The sequence below is a fragment of the Psittacula echo genome (assembly GCF_963264785.1).
Source record: "Psittacula echo genome assembly, chromosome: 6".
Taxonomy (NCBI): Eukaryota; Metazoa; Chordata; class Aves; order Psittaciformes; family Psittacidae; genus Psittacula; species Psittacula echo.
Genome location: NC_137743.1, coordinates 48,938,826 through 48,962,885, shown reverse-complemented (window position 1 = coordinate 48,962,885; position 24,060 = coordinate 48,938,826). Strand labels below are relative to the sequence as shown.

General features: G+C 40.4%; 1 protein-coding gene across 5 annotated transcripts in view; it reads right to left on the bottom strand.

Annotated features, from left to right (window-relative positions):
* JMJD1C (jumonji domain containing 1C) overlaps window positions 1–24,060 on the bottom strand; it is a 62,237-nt gene that overhangs the window by 15,837 nt on the left and 22,340 nt on the right. For 4 of the 5 annotated variants that reach the window (XM_080620334.1, XM_080620330.1, XM_080620333.1 and 1 more), the window contains 10 exons: window positions 19,426–19,550; window positions 18,025–18,168; window positions 17,715–17,907; window positions 15,956–17,649; window positions 12,707–12,879; window positions 10,180–12,392; window positions 7,071–7,272; window positions 5,100–5,314; window positions 3,917–4,069; window positions 1,051–1,140 (listed from right to left, as the gene is read on the bottom strand). In XM_080620334.1, the coding sequence (XP_080476460.1) occupies window positions 1,051–1,140; window positions 3,917–4,069; window positions 5,100–5,314; window positions 7,071–7,272; window positions 10,180–12,392; window positions 12,707–12,879; window positions 15,956–17,649; window positions 17,715–17,907; window positions 18,025–18,168; window positions 19,426–19,550 (5,202 nt within the window). The remainder of the gene's footprint in view (window positions 1–1,050; window positions 1,141–3,916; window positions 4,070–5,099; window positions 5,315–7,070; window positions 7,273–10,179; window positions 12,393–12,706; window positions 12,880–15,955; window positions 17,650–17,714; window positions 17,908–18,024; window positions 18,169–19,425; window positions 19,551–24,060) is intronic. The other variant, XM_080620332.1, reaches the window with a different exon arrangement.

The following is a 24,060-nucleotide window of genomic DNA, read 5'->3' as shown; positions in this document are numbered from 1 at the left end:
ATCATTGCTTCATTTAATGAAACTGTCAAACTACAGACTGAAGTGAGCCATGTTTTGACAAAGAAATTAGTATGTGATTATGCAATTTAAGGCTGTTTGGTAATGGGTATGCACAGAAGAAGAAAACTGAGGTTACGTAGGCAGTCTTCCCTGTGCTGTTTCCAGGTAAGTGGTTCACTTCACAATTTAAAACAGTTTCAGTCTGGAACCTGTTCAGGGGAATGTCACAATTTGAATTTATTATGGAATCTAACCAACCTTCATTTCTTCCTGCACTAACACGCAGAAACCCATTAAAAAAAAAAAAAAGACTGGGTCTGTATTTCCAGCTTAAAATAGCTTGGGAATTCACTTAACAAGTTTAAGAGCACATTTGAATTTTCTATTCTGTGCATCAATGCTGACAGAGATCACAAGTGAAGCTGCACTAAAAACAACTACACCTACCTTCAGTTCTTCATAAAACTTACTTGGCTGTAAGAAAAATTCTGAATTTAGCTGCATGTAGTTTCTTTTTTTTGTTTCTTTTGTTTCTTAGTTTCTCATTTATCATAAGCTGCTTCATTGCATTTTAAGATGTTCAATTAGATGTCCAACAAAAACCACACATGAATCTTTCCTTTTTGGTGGGTGGGTGAGCGGGACAAAAAGCAGTGAAAAGCAGATTGCCAAAAATCTGTTGCCACATAATGCTCCTTGGCAATACTATTTTAAGATTTTCATTTAACAGCCAAGGTCCGATTTATTAAGTACATTCTTGGTCTTTTCTTCTGCTCTGAAAAGGTACAAAACAGTCCCAACAAACACCCTGCATTTCTTCACTGCCTATTTCCAAAATCCCTTCAGGTATATGTCAGCGCACTCTTTCTCTCTTCACAATCAGTGCCCCTTGCTGGTAACTGCTCAGAGTCACTTGCCTTCCTGCAATGACTTGACAGAATTTGCAGATTTTTAAATGGAAAATGGGAAGTTTCAAGAAACAACTCTGGCCTTTCTTCACAGAAAAGGCCTGGGAAAAACCACATCCTGCTTGTTTGCAGGTGGTCTTACCAGAGCCTGGAATAATCTGTGTTGGCATCAGGTGTTTGTGATCATGAGGCTGTCCCTTCACACACTTCATCCAAGCATATAACTCCTTATCTGCAAAACAGCATTGCCAGTTGTTTTTCTTTAGTGTTACACAAGACAGCACTAACATTTTTCAGTTTTTAGTTAGAAACAGTTTTCTATACATACTGTAAATCTTCTGTCCTTATACCTTGCGTAACAAAGATTTGCATACAACAGCTACTTTTCACAACAAAAACAGAGTTTTAGCAATACTGAAATCTGAAATAGCTGCATCTGTAGCACAGATCCTTGTGAATAACCTCAGCTTCAAAGTATATTCCATTCATTACACTTAATGCATTGCCAATTTAGCATAAGCTGAAGTCCTTTACAGTTGCTGCTGAGGCAGTGAGACTCCCTTGATGAATTCTAATACAGGAAAGAGACTCAATTAGGCTGCTACTGTATACTTCATTTAATTTGACATAATCCATGCTCCAACTGAAAGTGAATGTCTTCAACCAGAGGGCCAAACAAGCAAAAAAGATGGACTTTTAAACTGAATCAATTCTCTGATTTAGCCTACCATGCAGCTGCACCAGTGTTAATGGTGGCACAAAGGAGACAGAATTTGCATCACAGATTCATGTCAGATTAAAGCAACTAGGAAAGCACAAGTTAAAAAGTGTTTGTGGCAGCAGAGAGGGCCTAACTGGTAGGAGAGAGAGACTTCCTACGAAGTTTCAGGAAGACGGCTCTACCAGAAAAATATGGAATGTAAAGATAAGACCAGAGGAAGAATGACAGAAAAAAGTGTCTGGCCAAGCCACTGGTCACCAATCTGCTATGTGATTTTGGGGCAGAAACAGAAACACAGTTTCTCTCCCAATCCCCAGTCCCCTATCCACTGAATCGTTAGTTTTTCAAGAGACTCTTCAAACCTTTTTATTAATTTGCTCAGCTGTAGCAATGTAAACTAAGAAGTACACTACAGGAAGCATTTAGCACAGTTAAAGCATTATTTTCTTCCACTGCAATAGATGCGTAACGTACCAAACGTTCTTTTCTGGTTTGTATTAGATTTGTTAGCTATTCTGTAGGTTTTGAAACTCTTAAAACATTGAAACATATGACTGGTCACAAACATAAATCAAATAAAAAACCAAAACAGCATATACCTACTTAACATATATTATCACTGAAACGCCATAACAAGGCATTCCACTTGATGGTGCCACGAACTGTGTGAAGATAACAATGAATGCATATTCATCCATGTAGTAATGAGAGAAATCATTGGTAAGTATCTGAATATGAAATATTCAAACCTCTAACATTTCTGCTGAAGCAGGGAAAAAACAGTGTATTCTCTGTTACATTTAGCAACTGTAAAAACAAGTATCGGTTCCAGGAAAAATGGTGTAATGTAAGGTGCTATTATATAGAAATGGGTGGGTGGTTCTGAACTTTGTAAGAGACTGCCAAAAGAGAGAGACAGTTCACATGAATCCTACAGCATCATTAGAAATAAAGCCACAGAGAGGGAAGCTATCATACTTCTGCTTTTGCATGTAATGTGATGAACAGTAAGCAGCAAGTCTTCCCTGTTAGAAAATCGAAAAGAAGCCTGCTTCTGCATACCGCTTTTTTAAGCTTTTAAGACATTTTACTAAAATTTTCCTGGCTGGTTAACATGTACGCTATAAAAAACCTCTTGACTGCATACTCCCACCACAGTAAATAATGTTCAGTATATATCCCAAGCCACATCACATGGATGCACACATACACGCACTCACAGACTTAAGCCAGTTAAGAGTTGCTGAAACAGTCTTCAGCCTTAAAGCATTAACAACTGTTCTTGGTTTTGGAAAACACCGACATTAGCTCCCTAGAAGCTTCAGGCTTCGATGGAAGTCTCTGGGAACATCCTATAACTGCACTGTAGGAAGCCTCTCACTGCCAGCCAGGACAAAATGGATGAGTTTATTTATCAAAGATTTGCCATCTAAATGTTAAACTTTATTTTACTAACATTTCACATCTGTGACATTATGCTGCTATGGCAAACATGGAAATGCTTTTCAAAACAGCATTATACTTGAATTGGTTCCTGGCGCAGGACTATGCCAGGGCACAATGCCTGCCACACAGGGGAAAGCAGTCCTTTCCAACAAGCAGCCTGAGCACCAATGTCATAGTCAAGGGCTGAAAGACCAGCTGAAGATTCCAAGCCATTCCTCCTTTCAATTACAAACAGGCTTGGTCACTCAAAAGTCATAGGTTTGCAAATTAACCTTCTTATACTTCACTACAGTCTAAACTAGACATTTCCATTTAAGCAGAGGATAAGCAGAGTATGTGTGTAGGCTGCTGGACCATGAAGCCTCCACTAATACTCATTTAAATACTATGTGAAGTATTCTTCTTTCTCTTTTTATAATAAAAAGCAGGCTGTTAAGCCAATATGACAAACTATGTACTTCTGAAGGGCAGACTCGGAAAAGTGCTCAAATCAGGGCAAGTCTTAACAGCAGTGAGTTACTATGAAGCAGGGAGGTATAATGGAGAGCCAGATTCACAGCTGAAGAACATGATTTAACCTTGAGGGGCAAGGCACAAGCAATTCAAGACAATACACACAAAAAGGCTGAAAAGCAGACAAAGACCTAAAATAGCCCCCACAGCAGTTGCTTTCTGAACAACTGATTCTACGTTGACCCACAAAAAAGGAGGCGAAGAGAACTGAAACACACAAGCAGTAATTTAACACCTAACAGAAAGTCAGTTACACTGGTGGATCGGCAGCTCTACAACAAATGAAAATAAACAGCCTATACAATACTCTAGTTCATAAAGAACTGACCTCTAGAACTTTTTCTTTCCTTTGCCTTGTAACAATCTAGGCAGACCACAAATCCACATTTCTGGCAGACCCAATGAATGTTAAATAATGTGGCTTCACATGCATCACACATCTCACGGACTCCTCTCACTGCCCTTTTCCATGCAATTTTGGCTGAAATACAAAATAAGCAGAATAAAATGACTGAAATTTAAATGCAAAGCACAGTACGAATAGTCTTTATAGACGAAACATTCGTTATCTTCCCCTCAGATGCAAATGGATGCGAGGGGAGGAAAGTGATCCTTCATAAACAGATCATCAACATCTACCCCCTCAGTTACATTACACAACATCTCCATCAAATCTACTATCGATACACTGTAAAGAAATTAAAGCATTCAAAAAGCACAGACTAAAGTAACATAGAAAGAATATTCCTGCTTAACATGAGTGGGCTGCAAGTATGACAAAGTTCTCTAACATATACTTTTACCCCATGCAATGAGGAAAGCTAGGTTTTTCACCTGACTGCCTATGGGCCATGTTTAAACTCAAGGGCAGCCAAACTAGTGAGTCTGGACAGTTAAAGGTCTGCAAGAGCAGAGAGAGCGTCTGTCCTGGAGACGTGGCTAGTACTTCTGCTTTTCTGCCCCACCTCCTCCTCTTATTGCTTGGAATTAGTAGAGCCATCAGCCTGTTTCCAACCTGTGCCCATCTGCTATGGACCAGAAGGATAGACTAACTGTGGCTTTGGTGAGGAGGAGGTTGACAGTGTTAGCACATGTTCTGTGAGACCCATGCTGTCACATTATTCTCCTTTGTTTTGGGAAGGAGACACGTCAGAAACACATTGTCTGTTGGCAGCAGTCAGTACCTGGCTCACTGTGGGCCTTGGCTTGGAGCTCGCTGCTCTGGCTGGAGAGCTGGAGGCCAAGCTGGGAACCAAGGCTGCTCCAAACCCAACAGCAGCCTGGCCCCAGTCCTGGACCAGCACAGCTGTCACCACAGGGAGGGGGAAATAGGCTGGCCCACTGAGGACGATCCCTCCCCTTACCAACATACTCTCTTACAAAATAGCCTAGGAAAATCCCATGTGACAGTCCAGTGAAGTGAACTACTCAAAAGGAAGGAGTAGGTCACAATGAACGCAAACAGTTGAGTAGAACTGCAGAACATTTAAGAGCACTTGAGACTGACTTACCGTCTTTTTTCACCCAGGACATGGCTGTTTTCTCAGAAGTTACTAACTGACAAAATTTATCACCTATGATATCCAGAATGTATTTAGAAGTTTCTAGGTCCAGTTCATCATCTTCATAGTTTTCATGTGTCCATAAACTCAGTGCTTCATCATCATATTGATCAGGAGAGGAGAAACCATCTATCCTAACCACTCCATTCTTACTAAAAGATAACCTAAAAATGAAAACAGGTAGTTCAACTGCATCTTCATTACATCCTGTGACTTACAGTTTACTTGCTAATTTACCTTACTGCTTATGTCTTAACACAAGTAAGTTTACCTTTTTAGCATCCTGCCATATTTTTTATTTAAAAATAAATCCTATTGCCAAAAATGGTTTTAAAATTAAGAGTAAGACAGCATGAAAACTAGAACTAATTTCATAGGCACATCTTGCATTCAGTTTGCTTATAATTCTCTCTCTCTGTAACATTTACTACTGCTTTAAAATTGCAGATAGGAAAATTATCTTATTTTTCTCTCTCTCTCTTCTCTTTTTTTTTTTTTTTTTTTGCCAAATTTTGGTTCTATCTATTCCCCATCTTTAATTTTTGGAGTGTCTGTGACAGCAATCACTCTGTCTGACTCATACTTAATAGTTCTTTTGTCCTCCTGCTCTCATGCTCAGAAAACAGGAGTTCAACACTTTAAGTCTTCCTAAACAGAACAAATCACTAATACAAGATAATGCTTTTTGCATCCACTAGTTCCTGATCTTTAAAATAACTGAAGGCTTTTCTTTATCCTACCTGGTACCATTCCACTAACCCTGGCTATACTTAGCCTATTTTTAAGCACTGACAATTATTCCATCTTGCATAATACAGGATACTTCACTATTCATATGCAATTATGATAATAGTCAAGGAATTTTACAGCCATGACAGTAAAATAGTCCAGAATTCAGAACTAAGTACAAAATATGATACTTATATATTTAATGAACAAAAAGAAATGAGAATTTTTCTGGTACAATTTCCAACTGCTATACAATTTTTGTTTACAATTCAAGTCCTGTTGTCTAAATACAATGGAAATAATTAAACTGCTATAAAATTTACCACAATAGATTCAAAACATTCAAATTTTTAAATTCCATAACTGTGTTTTAAAACATTGGCAAAACTTTCATCACTCATGTTCTCTCCTTTACACAGGGTTGAAAACCTCAAAACTCCAATATTGCCATATTAGGAAGCAAATATTCTTACACAGAAGGTATTCCAAGTCCAAACTTGAAATGATTCCTGGACTACCATACCAAGTCTTGTACCTAAAGCTTCACTACAAAATATTAACCCCAGTCTTGGGAACAACTGCCTGTCCAAAATGAGATGGATATATAGTGATAACACAGCCCATGTGCAAATTAAAGCTGTTTTTTTCTGTCTTGATAGCTGTGCTGCGTGCACCATGCACGTGATGCTGCATCCTGGGACATTTTCTTCCTGACTTGCAAGTTCCCCTTGATTAGCCATTAATGTTGAAAAAAGGAGGTCACAACTCCTCTGTCCTCAGAAAACTCCCAGAAAACCCTGAGCAGCACTCCCACCATATACTGGCATCAGAACAATTACAGGTGAGTGCAACTCAGTGGTTGTACAACTTGTCCAGAATAACTGAAGCATGCCTTTTGAAAATCCCACTTCAAATGTCAGACACCTGTGTAATGATGATGTGCTGTATTTTCTGCTTGCCTAAGGTACACTGGGCAGATGTTCTGATGTCTTTGCTATAAAGCTTTAAACTGTAATGAAGTCAATCCACAAAAGAAGAAATACAGATATAAATATTCTTAAATTAGACAGTGTCTTTTATCAGACAGACTGAGCCAGAAAAATCAGACAAGCTTTCAAGCATGCAAGTCCTTTGCCAGTATTATTTTTAACAGTTAAAACACCACATTATCAGGAAAATAGCAGTACTTACCGCCGAAAGTAGTAAAATCTACAAAATACTGGTGAGTGAGATGGTTCTTCTCCTTTCTTACTTCTTATTAACCTACATTCTCTGCACTTTTGCAAATTTGGTCCTATTTCAGAGCAAGAATCATCCTGCAAAAAGGACTCTCCTGTCTGCTTCAGCTTCTTTACTTTGCGCCAATCTTTTAACACTGAGCGAGGTATACCAGCTGCAAAAGTAAGAAGAGTTTCATGTGAGACACTGGCAGCCCTTATTCACAGAACCCAGTCAGATCAGTCAATATTCAACATTTTTGAAAGTATATTTGTTACCTGCATAACATATTCCATTATTACTTCCATTTGTCTGTTTGTCAGTGCCAAAGTTTAAAAGCATAGCTACCAATTAGGCAGGAGCACATTTAACTACCTGATGAGCTACCAGAAATACCCAGGACACTCTATTTTCTCTTATATTAGCGTATTGTTCACCACATACTCCACTAAAATCATATTCAGAATTTCCTTCTTACAAATAAATAAATGAAGAAATACAACACCCCAAGACAAGAAAGGTTTGAATTCTATTTAAAGTGAACATGTATGCAAAAAAGGCAACAAGTTAATGGATGGAAGCTTAAAAAAAAATCCCAATTCTTCAAAATTTTTTTTTCTGAGGGTTACAGGTATGATTACAGATGAACACTCTATTAACATGTACCCATCTGAACTTAACGTAAAGTATCCAGCTTTAGGAAGAACAGAATCCATTTACTGTCAAGTTTGTTAGCTTTGCAAGGCTAATCAGTACAATTCCATTTTTAATACGAAAGTCAGCAGATCTGACGCTGAGTTAACACAAGTAGCAAATCTATTGAGTAATATGTGTAGTTTTCACATACACACTTTGAAACTGAACCCTGTTGGTTTTTAACCAGATTTTCATTTTAATGACTTTTAAAAGTACAGTTTTATCTGCAGATAGACAAAGTATCTGTCATTTCATTTACTACTGCTCTTGAAAGTTCATGTCCTGTAAACAGAGATCTGATGTAGAATGATAGAGAGGTCAGGGTGTTAACTTTGGACTTGGTACCTGGGTCCAGATCTGTATTTTACCAGAGATGACTTGTCCAAACTTTGCAAAATGACAGTCTGCCTATGCCTCAGTTCATGGCCTACAAAATGCACTCCAAACTCATCCAAGGAGTGTCACTGTAACTGGATTAAAACTTGAGGATAGAAAAGGCCAAAGTGCAGGTTTGCTAGTCCAAAACCAAGTTTTCTGCCTTGGAACCAGAGACTCTGGGTGTCATCTGGAAGCTGCTAGACTTCAAGCTCTGTGGGCAGGAACTTGGAAGATCCCCAGGGCTTCCAGGACTGTAAAATGCCTTACTTTGCAGGAGGGAGCCTTGCAGCCTGGAGCTCTGAGCACTCTGGCTAACACACAGGCTCCCAGGGCTTTCTGAAACAGCATCAGGACAAAGCAGTTCTCAACCCTGGCAGTACCCAGATACCACCCACACTGTGAAACTGCCATCAAGCTCCAGATCCTGAAGCACAGTTATCTTCAGCCACCTATAGGGAGCTCAGGCAGCCATCCAGTGAGGACCCACTCTTTCCTGAAAGCTCCCCGAGGATGACTATGTTTTGTATGAATCTTTGTGGAAGGTCTTTTTAGTAAGAAAATCTCTGATCAGCTCTCAGAAATTACAGCAAAGGTCCCCCAAGATAAACTGACAGGAGTATCTACGTTCAAATATTTAATGGGTCAAGTAGGATAGACAGAAAGACCCCCTGTCTGTTAAGATTTAAAAGGATGGTAAGCATATGCGTACTGCTGCCACGGCCCAAACAGTTAATGTGCAGGACACAGGCTGCGTGACTCGCAACATTCCCACCCATTTCCCAACCTAAGTTCCATGAAATAGTTCCATAACGTTTTATCATACATCACTTCTATAGTCAGGTACTGCTAGCCAAAACAAGAAGTTATTGCCTTCCCTGAACTTAGTTACGCAATCCTTCTACAATAAACCCACAAAAAAAAAAATCTTTTGCAACAATGCAAAGGGCAAAGACCTAACATGCTACATGTATGTATTTAGTTTAGTTTTAGAACTGGAATTGAGAAAGATCTTATAGCCATGTTCTCCTTGATCTTCCCTTTAGCTGGGAGGAGGAAAAGTAATAGTACTATCACTGGACCTAAGCCAGAATATCTCAGACAGACTGCAACACTTCCAGCACCCAGTACAACTTAGGGATAAAGTACTCTCAAATACCAGAAAAGTTACTATAAACTAGGCAGTGAAAAGCCAGAGAATGCGATTAGAGGAACCAGTACTCCTTTTCTTACTACTTGTACTTCAAAATTCCTGTGAAAAGTAATTTAATGGTAGACATTCTCAAAAGAACAAAGACAAGAGAATAGTCCTTGGAGAAGAATAAATCGGGATAAAAAAATAATCTAAGTTCTTAAAATAAAATCTCTCATGCTGGCAGACCAGTTTCTCTTTTCAGACAAATCTAGTTACAATCTGCTACATGCTACAGTATTACATTTAAATTGAACGTATTTCCCTAAATTTATTTATTGCTTAAACAAGAAGGATGTTAACACAATGTAATACACATACTAGTTAAAAGCGTGCAATGGTTCTCCCTCAAATCTTTCATGAAATTAACCAAACCATAACAGAGTGGCATCAGGCTCTCAAGGAACTGCCTCTGGCTTCCTGATCAAAGGATGTATTAAAGTTCAACAATAGAGAATCTTTGCCTCCAGTAGTGCTCCAAAAATAAACACATCAGATCTTAAAAAAACCTCAACAAACCACCACATATATGTATCTCAATGGTAGTGGCACAACCATATGCACCAGTCTGTTCAATTCTGAGGGACAGCATAAACCAATTTACTGAACTGTAGGCCAAGAACCAGTTTGTTAACCCATATATACAAAACGCTGAATTTCTTAAACCAGGATATTTCAAATGGCCTCGAGACAGATAAATCTGGACTTACGCATTCACACAAGCATGCTTCTTAACTTTTTTCCCAGCTATAATGTATAACAAACACTGTTAAGACTTCACATTAGCATGTCTCTTTCAAATCAGCTTAATATACTCACTGCTGTTACCGCCGCTCTGTAACTTCAGCTTGCTTTTTTCTTTGGCGCTCCTGCTAAGAACACCATTCGGTTTTACTTCTTCTTCTGTATCACCTTTTTTTTTCTGCAAATCATTTTGTTTCTTCTTGTAAGTTGGCTTGGGCTGCCGTTTAGTCCTTTGCTCTGACTTGCTCTCACTTTCATCAGAGTCTCCACTTTCAGAGCCAGACTCATAAGCTCGTTTTGCTTTTCTCCTAGGGTGCTTATCTTCCTTAGCAAACTTATCTGCCAAGATTTTGCTATCTATGTTATTTTGCAAATCATTTGATGTAGAGGCTATTAAATTGACAGTACATGGCTTAATAATTTCTGAAACACTGTTCCCTGAATTCTCTTTTTTATTAGTGTTTTTATCTTCCTCAGAATGCCTTGTTAGCCAAGCCTTTTTCAGTTTAGTGTGGTAGTTTGGCTGACTCGTCTGGGAAGTCTGCCCACTGCCTACAGAGTTCGCTTTGTTTATTGTATTACAGACGATAGCACTGTCTAGGGAGAGAGAGGTTGAAAATGTCTGATTTTTCACAGAGTTGGACTCAGTCTCACTGGTGTTACTACTTTTAAACTGAGCTGCAGCCAACGCTGCCTTATGCTTTTTCAAATGAACAAAGTCGGTGGAGGTGGAGAATCCTGAGCTGGGTTGAGCAGTGCTGCCCGTCTTGCCAGCAGTGGGTGTAACCAGAGGTGGAGTGCTGACCTTGCATTCCTGGGTCTGTGCCACCGCCTGACTTGCTGCTCTCGAGGCAGTACACTCCAGCGGTGCACAGGCCAAAACCGTGTTCGATAAGGAGTAAGTCACTTCTGAACTACCCCAGCTTGACACGCTGGTAGCTGTTGCTGCTGATGTGGTGACATCCGTTTTGGTACTGCAGATCATAGTTGTGGTAGGGGTGACAGCATGAGGAATGTTGCCTTGCGAGACAGCTGGAAATTTCTTTTCATACTGTGTGCGAGCACTGTCTGAGTTCATATTTGGCAGAATTATTCTTCCAGTCTCCCTGGCTTCCGCTGTTTTCAGGCAATCTGCTTGATTTGTCACAGCTGACGATCTCTCACTAACTCGATCTTTGGAAGCAGACTGCATTACTGGTACACTCTCGTATTTCGTGCTAGAAGGAGGACGCACAATAACAGATGCTGTAGCGGACTGTGATTTTCCACTCATTCTTTCAACATGCCAATCCACTTTTTCATTCTTCAGGGCATTATTTGACTTCCATATTTCTGACAAATTCTGTTCAGAAGCACCCTTGTAAACAGTTTGAGCTTCCTTAGGCTCAGGTACTAAAGTTGGTGGTTTCTGCAACTCCTGTATTTTGCTACCACCAGCATTAACGGGTTGAACAGGGGTTAGGGTTGGAGGTGAAAGACTGCTATAGCTACTTTCCTTCTTCTCCAGGTTCTGATGCACAGGTGGGTGAAACACAGGGGCTCTATGCAAGGCAGGCATACTCCGGAGTGTATTTGAAGAAGAGACTGACAACTGAGTAGGGCTCCTGCTGTCACTTCTAAAAGAATTTATAGAGTGAGACTGCATTGACTGTGAAAGCTGCTCGGGTATCTTGCTCACAGAGCCTTCACTTTCTGGTTGGTGCTTAATTAAAGGTGGGGGTTTTGAAAGGGAAGAAATGTAAGAGGGGAGGGTCTGGGGACTAGCTGCTGTTGAAGGACAATTACTTTGCTTATCAACATATGCACTTGAAGCTTCCTTTGATGGGTAGGATCTTGGCGGTTCATTTACAACACTGTTAGACAAGGTGGTGAAATAGTTACTCTGTGGCAAACTCTGTGGAACCGAATGCTTCATTTTATACAGTTCTGACACAGAGCGTTCAGCATCTTTGTCATACTTTACTGAATGGCTTTTGGGACTTGAAGATAAGGAGGACGTTACCCTGGAGTAGTTCTCTCTCTCTCCCTCAAGTGCTTTTATTTTAGCTGTAAAAGGAGCAACTTCAATACTTTCTTGTAGTATCCTTCTGTGTTCTTCTTTGTATTTGCTCAGTCGCTCCCCAGTCTCTTGTGGTGGCCTTGGCAGCTGGTTCAACATTGCATCTGCAAAATGCCTGTGCACATGGCTCTCCTTTGCTGTCTGTGTTCTGCTTTGCTCTAACTCTGTTTTTACTGGTGCAGTTGTAACAGAACGTAATGGTTCAATAAATGCTTTCCTCTCCAGTTCTCTGTTTTAAAAAGGTTAAGCAGACACAGGTTAGTCTGAATGCAGTGCAACATACTAAACAAAGACCGTTTCTTCCCATGCTCTGAACAAAGTTATCTATTAACACAAAATAAACTTCTCCTTATACTAGGTGCAATTTTCAAGTCTTCAGATGACTCATGAACTCAAGTACCATTTCAAGTCAACAGGGCAGTCTATTTTGCAGCACACTGAGAAGCTATCAAGAGTCACCCACAAATAAACTAAGGGGCAGCTAGAAGACAACATCAGCTGCTGAAATGTACCCTCTCACACAGAACTGAATAGCAAACTTACTCTTTGTGATGCTCTACGATACTTTTGGACAATGGTGGGCTAGAATGCGCTGTCAGTTTGAGAGGCCGAAGAGGATCTGCACTGGATGGTCGCACAGGAATGTGACTCAGTAAACCAAGGCTGTCAGCTGAGGTCACTGGGGTGGGCTGGTGTAACCATGGGCTGGGAGAACTCTGTTAACACCAACCAAACAAAAAAACTAGAATCAGATTTCAAAATGATCATGGGACCACAAGAGTTACTGTATTAAGTCCTATCAATGACCACAGGGAAGTAATGTATTTCAGCATCAAATCATGCACAATAAATAAAATTTAACATTTTAAGTCACTTTTTGATCGACTGGAACATCTGACTACACTTCTGCTGGACTTGTGACACAGAAAATAGTTAACAAATTTCAGAAGTATTCTTAGAACTGTTTCAGTATTCAGCACGAATAGTTAATTCTTGAATGGCACCTCAAGCCCATCAAAATTAGAAAACCAGTGGTAGTCAGATGGCACTTGACTTCAGTTACTGGCAAACAGACCATTAGCTCTTCAGTGAATTTCAAGAAGTACTTCTTTCGAAAGACAAACATGGTTTAGTAGTATTTCTGGAAAACAATTTCATCTCCAGCTTTATAACAAATCTCAATGATACGGGACAGAACTATCTCTTCCCTGGATAATTCCTCTCCTCCCTCCAAACAAATGATTTAAGTATAATAATCCTAATTAATCTGCTTTACTTTGCCACACATTTTTATTTAGCATAATTTCAGTAGCAGCACACTATTAAAACCATAAATGTACATGCCTGCCATACTTTGCAGCACTGCAAACACACAGTACACTATTTTCTGCTGTGTACCTAAATACTCAAAAGGTGGGCAATACTGACCTTCTCCTTTACACACAATATGATAGTTTTAATTTATGAAACTGTTTTGTAATTGACAACTCGGGTAGGTTTCTATTTCTCTATCTGCTCAGAAACTTGTGTAACAACTCTGCAGAAAAGGTAAGAGCAGCTTTCTGTATCTCCCCTCTTGAGACCTGCTCACAAGAAACATGCACGGAGGAGTGAAGAGGCAGGGTACCTACCCCGTTGGAGTGGTGCTCAGGTGCTAGGGACAAGCCAAGAAGAAGCTGGGACAAGAGTGAGTGGAGCTCTCATGCGCCACAAAGTGCTGTTCCACCCCTAACACCTGGCACTGCCCAGAACTTCTTCCCCTCCTCTGCTCCCCACAAGTCCATCTCTCTCCTCCCCAGTCTTGACGACTCCCAGTTGAGAGCTGCTGCAGCAGGAGGGGAGCCAAGAGCTCTCATGACACGCGCACACACCACAGAATAGACACGCAGGTGCTACAACTCTGAAATTCTGATTTCTATACTTCTGAATATTCAAAGCAACCACCTGGGTTTGCACTTGCAGTTTTAGTGCACACGTTTCCTAGACCAGGAGTTCCCACGCTGTGGCGAGTTCCCACGAATAGCCTGTAAGCTGTGTTAAAGTATTATACAATAGAGGCCCATCACCTTCTCCGTAGAGGAGCTAGGGAACAGCTGCTTGAGCTCCAAGCATTGCCCAAACAGCTTGTGACCCCATGTGCAACCATCTATAGCCCAGCCCAAAGACTGGAGCTGCCACAGCCACCTGTGGATGGGAGGAAAAGGTGGGCTTGGGGGCATGCTTCCTTCAGCACACAGACATGGCTCACCCCTCATGGCTGCTACTGCTGTTGCAGCTGAAGCACATATTCCTTTCTGCAGTTGTGGCATCCATGCAAACCAACTTTGGAAACGCCCATTATGGGTTTCTAAGACATATTTAAAAAAGGCCTTCAGTGTGAGAGCGAGAAGACAAGCCACCACAAGACAACTGCCACATATCAACATAATTAAAAAGCTACGTGCTTCGGTATGCAGGGCTGCATACTTCAGGCAGCCAAAGTGAAAACAGTCAATCCTAACTTCTTTAAAATGGACTTCAGCATGGGGTAGAGCAGGCAGCAAGATGAAAAGATAAATCCACCTATAGTTTTCTCTTAGGCTTTTCTTCTCTGCTGCATGTGACTTTATCACATTTTAGATCAAACTGACTTCATATTACAAGGCCAACTCAAACTGACTGACTGGGAAAGACTTAGCCACAATGGTATGGCTTTTCTAAAGAATGAGGCTGGGGAAGAATAGCTTTCGCCATGATGAAAAAGAAAAAATCTTTATAACCATTCAGGAACTTCAAGCTTTGACACAAAGGCTTACAATCTGGCAGAAGAACAACTGTCAACGACATGCCTTTTGTGGTCCTGTGAGAATCTGCCCAAATTAGGCCAAGTTGTAAGCCTCTGAAGATCAGTATGCACATGCTCAGTGGAGGTTTGGTTGGAGCTGGCAGTAAAGCCCTCCGAAGTTTCTGTCTGCACTACAGATGCTTCATCTTACACTGTTTCTCTAAGTGCCTGCAATGACAATGCCAAGCCTCCAGGAGCTAGCAAAGTTTTTCTGTAAAGGCCATGTCTGCCTGCAGAACACCACTCTGCTGCCACACTGGGCACTAGGCTGAAAAACACAAACCATTTCGTCTGAGACTTGAGTGGTTATACCCAGCATACAGACAGAGGAATCACCCTGACTTGAATACAGAAGAGCAGAAAGCAGACAGGAAGGTAGGGATGTGTGTCACCAAGAACAGAAGAGGGGAAAAAAATATGCTAAGAGAAGGTACACAGGTAAGTGTAAAGACAAGAGAAATGGGTGTAACAGCACAAGAAATATTTATGAATGCTAGTATTTCTCTTCAGAACTTCCCACTGTATTTAGTATTTTCCATTTCAGCCTTTCTCCATTATTTAGTGAGCATACACAAAACTTCACTATGAAGATGACTGTTCTACCCCTCCTAGTATTTAGCTTACACAATGACTTTCATAGTTTGACATAGCAAATATTTACCCTGTGGACCTGAGGTCCCAAACCAGCTGGCTGACCTTGCCTGGTCATACACTAAAACCAAATATTTTGTCTTTCTTTAAAACACTTAGGAAATTAATCTCTGGAAGAACTCCCTATTCACGTCTCACATCCACTGCAAGACAGTAGTTACTAGTGGATTTCCATCCCTAGTTCTCTGCCTACTTAAAAAACCCACCATCACTGTGCACTCAATGTGACACAAACTACTGAACCTGTACCTAGAAAACCACTGTAGGGAGACATCAGCCCCAGCCAATTATGTCATTAAGAAATGAGCTCAACTTACCCTTCTCAAGGAAGCCTCTGCATTAACAGGAGTTTCTGGGTGGACCCATTTGGAGGAGGGCAGACCAAGTCCTGAGTAAGCATGTGTTCCATTTGGATACTGCCAAATAATTGGATAAAGCCCTAGCTGATTATAGGAAGCAGAAGGATGAGCTTGTCCAAGAAGATGTGGAGACTGGTGTTGTAACATCTGTTGCTGCTGCTGGTGTGCTAATGCCAAATGGCTTAAGCTGCTAGCATGAGCAGTCTCTAGTCGTGGATGGCCACCCAGCAAGGAGGCAGCAGGCACTCCAGGTAACACTGCAGGAAGTAGATGAGGGTGATGAACAGAATGGTGAGATGCAGTACTAAGGGGGTGAGTGTTAATAGCGGACAAGGGAGCCTGAGCTGAAGACCCAGCTAGCAGATGGGATGAACCAGTTAATGCAGGATGATGAGCATTTGGATTTAAACAGGTTCGGTGGGATGAGGAATGCAAAGGATAATTATGCTGATGCAAATAAGGTGAAATGTGATTAGTTCCTGTTTCTTGTCCAATCAGAGTGGGGTCCCTGTACACTGTGAAATGTTCATTCTTGTCAATGATAAGAGGACTTTTAGTAGCTTCTAGAGCACTAACTCTAGCTGGAACTGGATGAAAGCTAGACCTAGGCAAATCATGATCAGTTTTATTGGCTGACCTTGTTAATCCAGTAGCATGGCTGTTTTGGGAACTAACCTTAGACTTCACAGTATCAGAAGACTGGGTGAATTTAGGCTTAACATCAGGTGACTTTGTTTTAGGATGATCAACTGTAGCACTAGGTTTTGACTTCACAGAATCAGGGATTGGATTTTGTTTATGCAGTTTAGTCTCTTCTGCTAGAGAAGCTACATTTAATGAAGACATAAACGAACCATATTGAGCTTTTTCTTTTTCAGGATTTAAGTGTTCGTTTACTGATAGCGTTTTTACAACTCCAGGTTGTACCAAATCTGTTTTAACAACACTGTTAGCCCAACTTTGATCAGCTTCCTGTTTTCTTGCTTCAAGGAAATTTGCATTTGCAAACTGTTGTTTTAAATCGCTGCTGTGAGATTCTATTTTCTGAACAGTTTGCACACCAAAGGTACTTGCAGCATCATCCTGGTTTTCCTTTTCAGAGCTGTTTTTATTAGTAGCATCAACAACACATTTTGGAGTAGGAGGCCTGGGTAAGAACTGCTCATTCTTAAATTCCGCTGTGTGATGTTTTTCAGCATTGCACTCTTGAACATGTGGATCCTTGGCATTCTGCTCATAAGGTGTTGGCTGCTCTACTGCATGGAGTGAAGATTTTTCTTGCTGATCTAAGATGGATGACTTCAGTCTTTCTGTCTCTTCATGGTTTTTATCTTCCTGTATTTCATCCCATGGAGACTGCCTATCCGTTAGTGTCTGTTCTACCCCCTCAATAGTTTGGGATTTTCCTTCTTCTCCATTTATCTTTGAAGTGTTCTTGCTTTTTAACTCATTTTCTGAATTTTGCTCTGAGGATGAATCTGTTAATCTTTTATTTGAAATTTCTGAGTCACTGCTCTCAGAGTAATCCGAGATATTGTCTGTCCTCAGCCTCTTCATATTTAGTTTTTTTTCATCCTCTTCAGGTTTTCTTCTTTTACTAAGGAAGTGTTTATTTTTGGTTTTGGGGTTTTCTGTGAAAGATAAAAACATGTCTATCACATTTCAGTTTAATATGGTTTTAAGAAGCTCTCCCTCCCTTTTCAATAACTGCTTTTACCTCCTCGACCTATATAATCATATCTATCTTCTTTCATCTTCTCTTCATCAGGCATGCTGCTATCAGAGCCTTTCCTCTTATTTGGCCGAGCATTCCTCTGTTGCTGGTGCTGGTGAGAATTCTGTTTTGGTGCTGCAGTTTGAGAATTCATTGCTGGTCTGGGACTATTTGCTTGTGCACGTGTATAATGACCCTAAAAATAATTCCGTGATTAATGGACTTAATGCAATCTTAATTAGCAACTTTTAACATGTATTTTTAGTATTTGCAATACACAAAAATACTTAGGTAAAAAGATAAATGTATCTACGTGGACTGTGTTGCTGTTCTGGTTGGAACGAGACCGTCGGCGTGAAGTGATGCCAATATTTTCACCTTTCAACAAAGAGTGAACAACATCATCTAGAAAGGTCATCTGAACCATAGAAGGATCAACATTCTGAGGTTCTAACACCTGGTTTAATAAAAAATAAAAAAGAATAGTAATCAGCAGATGTTCAGACACTGCCCAATCTGTATTTTCTGTATTAGTGTTCACCAGTCTATTTTGTGTGCTAAAGACTAATCACAGAAAAGCCCACTTAATCCTGACATGCCGAACTGACATACAACTCTCAACAAAAGGCTGGGAATAGAGTAAAACCAAAGGTAACATAACTGCAAAAATTCATTCTTCCCCAACCCCCCCCCGAAAAAGCACCCCACCACCACTTCTTCCACTCCTTCACTAACCTGCAGATTTGAAATTAAGACACTGAGCTTGAGTAATCATTAAGCAGCAATTATAATATGCAAATATTTTATAAAATTAATATACTATAAAATATTGTGTGTGTATATATATATATCAAAATACTGCAGAAACACATGAAAATAATGCTTCCAACAGAAGCAAAAATGCTGAAAGGAACCAAAATGAACATAAAGAAGAACTCTAGGTCTGGCAGAGTGCTAACTAGTGAGGGATATTTCAGAAAAATGGAAATGCCAACCAGAACTTCGATCAATGTGTCACTAAGTGAAAAAAATAGTATTTGGGGAAAATGAATTAGAGCAAATTATGGGAAAGAATGTACGAGCATTAGACTAGTCTTAAATTTTTATTGTCACACGTGATTTTGGCAGTTACTTTAAGGCAGATGGGTCATTTTCTATATTACCATTGAATAATTACTCTGGTCCTTTGAAACAGAATTCATTTCTGCCACTAAAAATACCAGTATTAATTCATTTTGTAACAGCAACTTTAGAAACACAACTAAAACCCACTACAGTAAATTACCATAAATGCGTAGTTTAATAAATTGCAGACAGTGGGTATTTCAGTTGCTTGAAAGAAGTAATTGCTATTGCAGCGCTAAAAGACTTCAGCATTAAAAAAAGAAATTCTCAACAGAGCTGACAGGGAAGACCAGTTCTTAAATCTAGACCGCTTCACTTCAAAGACTTCACTAGCCTAATAGCAACAACAGAGAAAAGTAACACTGTAGGACTGGTATTAATCACATCATTGCACAAACATGATACTTCAGGATGGTTTTAACTGCTAGCCCAATGCAATGTCATGCTGTAGTTTCAGCTCAGTAATAGACTTATCCTGACGGAACTGAACAACTCAGTGGATTTCAGAGTACCACAAAACCATACCGAGAACTCACAACATGTAGTTTACTTGAAGCTTGTTTTCCAAGTTATCACATACCAAACTCACCTGGTCATTCATAACAACCATAGTGCGGGTGAAGAGATCATGATGAGTAATGATACCAGTAAACCACTGCGTGGCAGAATCCTGTCTGTACACTCTCACCCTATAACCATTTAAGGAGTACGGACCTTTAGAAGGGGGAGAAATAAAAAAGCCATTGAGGAATTCAGATTAAAAAAAAAAAAAAACAAAAACAAAAACAAATGGATTTCCCAGAGTTTAGGTTCATAGCAAACACAGCATGCATGTCATGGGCAGCAAACTACAGGTAATTCTGGTGCAGGACTGGCTGGGGACTTTACCTGCATTCAGGAAGACATTTTGAAATGCAAATGGTACATTTATGTATGCTTTAAGGACAATTCTGCTAACATTTTCAACATACAGTTTTCTTATCTAGCTAAATCTTTCTGCAACCATGATGACAAATGATAGGAAAAGTCTTACCCACTAACAGCAACCACAGAAAAGTAATCTGAAAGGCTAGACTGTGGCAGTAGCAGGTTATACAGAGGCTATTTAACAGGCCAGTCACATGCCCAGTTGCTTTGCTGGCGAGAAGATTTACATCTTGGTGGTTAGGCTCTGCATCTGCCAAGTCTTTCCCATAAGTGACCACAGAGCTTGTCTCCATTACAGCAGTCAGAAAGGCAGTGGAACGATCCTATCCCTGCTATGGCCACACAGAACACTCAAACCCACACACACTATGAAGACTTCAGCTCCCCTTTTCAGGTACATCAACTTCAAATAAATCCCATACACTGTCCCTTTGCAAAGATCAGTTTAATTCACCTCCAAAAGCCCTTGAAAGTGGGGACGTAAGTATATACTATATAATTAACAAGTTATTTGATAGTTGGTCTGAAGACTCAGAAATTGAGATCCAACAATTTTACTCATGTTCAGTGACTCACTTGATCACGAGAACCCTACATTTCATCACACTTAAGCATTTGTATAGCATTTGGTATGAGCAAGCAGCAATGCCACCAAGATCAGTTCCAACTGCGTGGGTTTCACTACTTCCACAATCAAACCCCAGGTCAGGCACGCAGGAACGGAAGCAAAACCAGTCAGTGACAACCTACAAAAAGCCTAACTTGAACGATTTAAGAGGGCTTAGTTGCTCAACTGCACAGACAAGGACAGAATTCCCCTGTCTTTCCTAAAGACCATTTTTTCCAAAGCCTCTTCTGCCCAGTACATTGAACAAGCTCAATCATCTGCAGCAAACATGCCAGGGACCTCACAGGTGACAGCTTTCTCTAGTAAAATATTCGTATTCACATGACTGGGTCCATTATACTGCCTGCATGAAAAGGTGTGTGATCATAATGACTGTTATTAATGTCAGTATTTGAGAGATCAAGAGAAGTGTAAAAGCGGTAATGATTTAGCTGTTTCCAACTGGTCTTAGGGTTTAATTCTGGAACTTCAGCATGGCCTTCTGAACTACCTTTTGCATGGGATTATCTAGGTTTTGGAACAGCTGGGCACAGAAACAACATGCAGTAGCACCCTTCTTTCACCCACATCCACATCATTCACTACTGAACTGAAACCTTGAGATCTGCTGAACTGTGTAAGCTACTGGCATTAACTCATCCCCAGAGCATGTCTCCAGCTGCACAAACAAGGGTCAGAAATGTGCCAGCACAGGCACTGCCAATCACCAATAAGTACAGGCAGAAAAAGAGGAAGAATCTACAAGCTTATGTCTCACATTCCTAATCTTGGACCAGACAGGGTTCCCATGGGGACGCATTTCCTGATGGCTTCTCTCCAACCCTTACTCCACATGCCCCCCACAAAACACCTCCAGCTCAGCTCCCACACTTCTGGCTGCCTGACCCACCCGCATTCTCCATGTCTTGAACTTTTCACGGCTGTCCCAAAGCTCTACCTTATTCAGACAGCCTCACTAAATTCTGCCTGTGTCTCTTTGTGCAAATTTCCCATTCCTATTTTTCTATCCCAGCTCCTCCTCTCTTGTACCCTACTGTTAACTACACAATGATTTTCAGTCTCTTGCATAACCAGGACCAGCCTCTCCCCAGCTTCTTGTCTCATTTTAGCATTTACAATTCCAGGCCACTGGCTTCCAAGTCCTTTCCCAGTCTTCTCAGCTTATAAGTTCCATCCTTCCTTCTTCATCAGCTTCCAGCTTTTCTTACTCTTCTGCACTGACCCAGAGCCAGCTTCTTTCCTCTTACTCCTTGTTCTAATCTGTGTCTGCCCTTCATCCCAGCTGGTATCCTATCTATTTTCATAAGAGACTTTATCTACCTTTAAAAGCAGTGGTGATTTTTTTTTTTCTTACATGCTGCTGGGATGTCAGAAAGAAGGGGAAAAATTAAACTGTGGTCATACAACACAGGACAGTTCAGGTCCAGCCCAGCCCAGCCACAAGCAGCCATTACAGGAAAAGCCTGGCTTTGTCCCCAGTCCCAGGGTGAATCATGCTCAGCTACACATTGTTGAAACAGCCTGTGCAGTACTATGAGGAAATATATTCAGGGCTGAAGCACACTCAGTGTTCCAAGAGGATTATTGCACATGCAGCCTCAGAGATGGCAGGGATAATAAATATAACAAGAAGAGAAAAAAGTCAAAGATTTTAATTGTTAAAAATCAAAGACACCTTACTATGTTCCTTGAACTGGTTTTATTTGTCCCAAAAGCATTCAACTTGGCCAAGTTTGGGAGGAGTTTGTTTTCTTAAAACAAGGAGTAAACTACTTCCCTGCCAAACCTACAATCTCTACTGCAAAGCATGCTGCTGTGACTGCTGGCCAAAGAAAAGGTTACAAGGGCCAAGTTTTTTCTTTAGTCTCATTCTTTTAAATTGGACTGGTTTTGACAAATACGCCCCTCCTCTAATTCTTTTCAAACATTCAGAACTCAGTGTTAATGCTTGTATCCAACTCTCCTCTTTCTTTTGATAAACTGCTTTTTAACTTTTTTGCACAAAGTAGAAAATACTAAGATATGAGATGAAGTCTGCAGCATCCCAGACAACAAGCAAAAGGCTGGATCCTAAAAATACTGTAGAGGATGAAGTAGGAGAATATAGTGACAACCTTAACAGATGCGTCTAGACACGGTACAACTGAAAATGTCGCTTTAATTGTAGGGAACTGGAAAACTATAAAAACGGAGAAGGTGAAGAAAACCAGAGAAGGGAAGGGAGAAGGATAACATCACTAGATTACAGCAGCTGGCACTGCTAGAATGCTGTCTGCAAGCCACTGACCGGTTTGTGCCAAACACAAAGTCTCCATGCCGAAGGGCAGATTATGCCCCAGGAGAACATGACAGCAGGCTCTGCTGGCTGACCACCATCCTGTGGGGCTGAGGTGGTGGCACTGAAAAGGCCCCTGCAGTGAAAGACGCATCACTGCCAGAGGAAGCACATCTCTCCTCAGGCCACACTGTGTCACACAGGTGAGCAAACAGATTTAACTACAGCTTCTCCTTAGACAAGACAGCTAGTCTGCAAAGCATGTTCGGATTAGATTCATCTCTTCATCTAAAATATTCCTAATTTGTGCATTTCTAAGCATTCAAACATCTGTTTGAGAAATGATATAGAACCATCTATACAAAGACAAAAATACAGTTCCTGGAATGACAGGATGTAAATGAGTTTTGTGGATGATGGCTGGCAGTTTCATTTAGATGACTCTGGGGCTTTGCTCAAGTATTGATTCTGCAACCAGTGTACAAACAGGCTTTTATAATTATCTTATTATTGTTATTATAACAAAATACAATAAGCAAGCTGAATTTCAGTTTCCTTTTCATATAGCCCTAATTTGATTTCACATCACCTCTCAGTCCAGTTGATGTAAATTTCATAAACAGACTATTAACTCATGTTGTATCTGAGGATACTGAGATAAAATATAAAGTTATTAACACCAACATACCAGCTTACACAATTCCACACATTGCTTTTTTCACCATCCTTTCTCTGTGGCCCTTCATAATAATTGCATCTAGTCAAATTAGAAACTCCACAGAAGACAAGTTTTTTACTGTAACTTCAGTATTATACTTACCATATTCCTTTGGTCTTCTAATCTTAGTTTCATCAAAAAAAAAACCAGACGGCAAGCAAACCTTAGCACCATCCTTAGAATACTGCATTATTTGCTGTTCCCCTCCTAATCTTAATTTACGGAATGCCTGTTCAAGAATTTTTTGTCCTAAAACTTGCTTTACTGCTTGCCTGGGGATTTTAACCCAGACCCACAGAGGACAGTTTCTGCCTCCCTTTTCTAGGAATGCCTCTGTAGAGCTGCCTGTCAGCTCTGCAGGAAGTAAATGAATATACTGTGAACGCATACAGTATTTCTACTGTCAGCAAGGTTGAATCAAAATAATTTATTCTAATTCATACTAGTTTTTCATGTAACTTGTCTCTACAGTGTAAAAAATGACGTCTGCATTTGCTGCCACCCTGCAGCACTGGAATCAAGTTCCAAAATTGTAACTTATTTGAAAGGCATTTTTCAATCGGGGTGAGGGTGTGGGGTGGGGATCTGAAAGTATTCTTCATCTGTGACAGAACAAGTACAGGCAGGTATCTGAGAAGTTATCACACATGATAGTAATGCTAGCAGAAAACAGCAG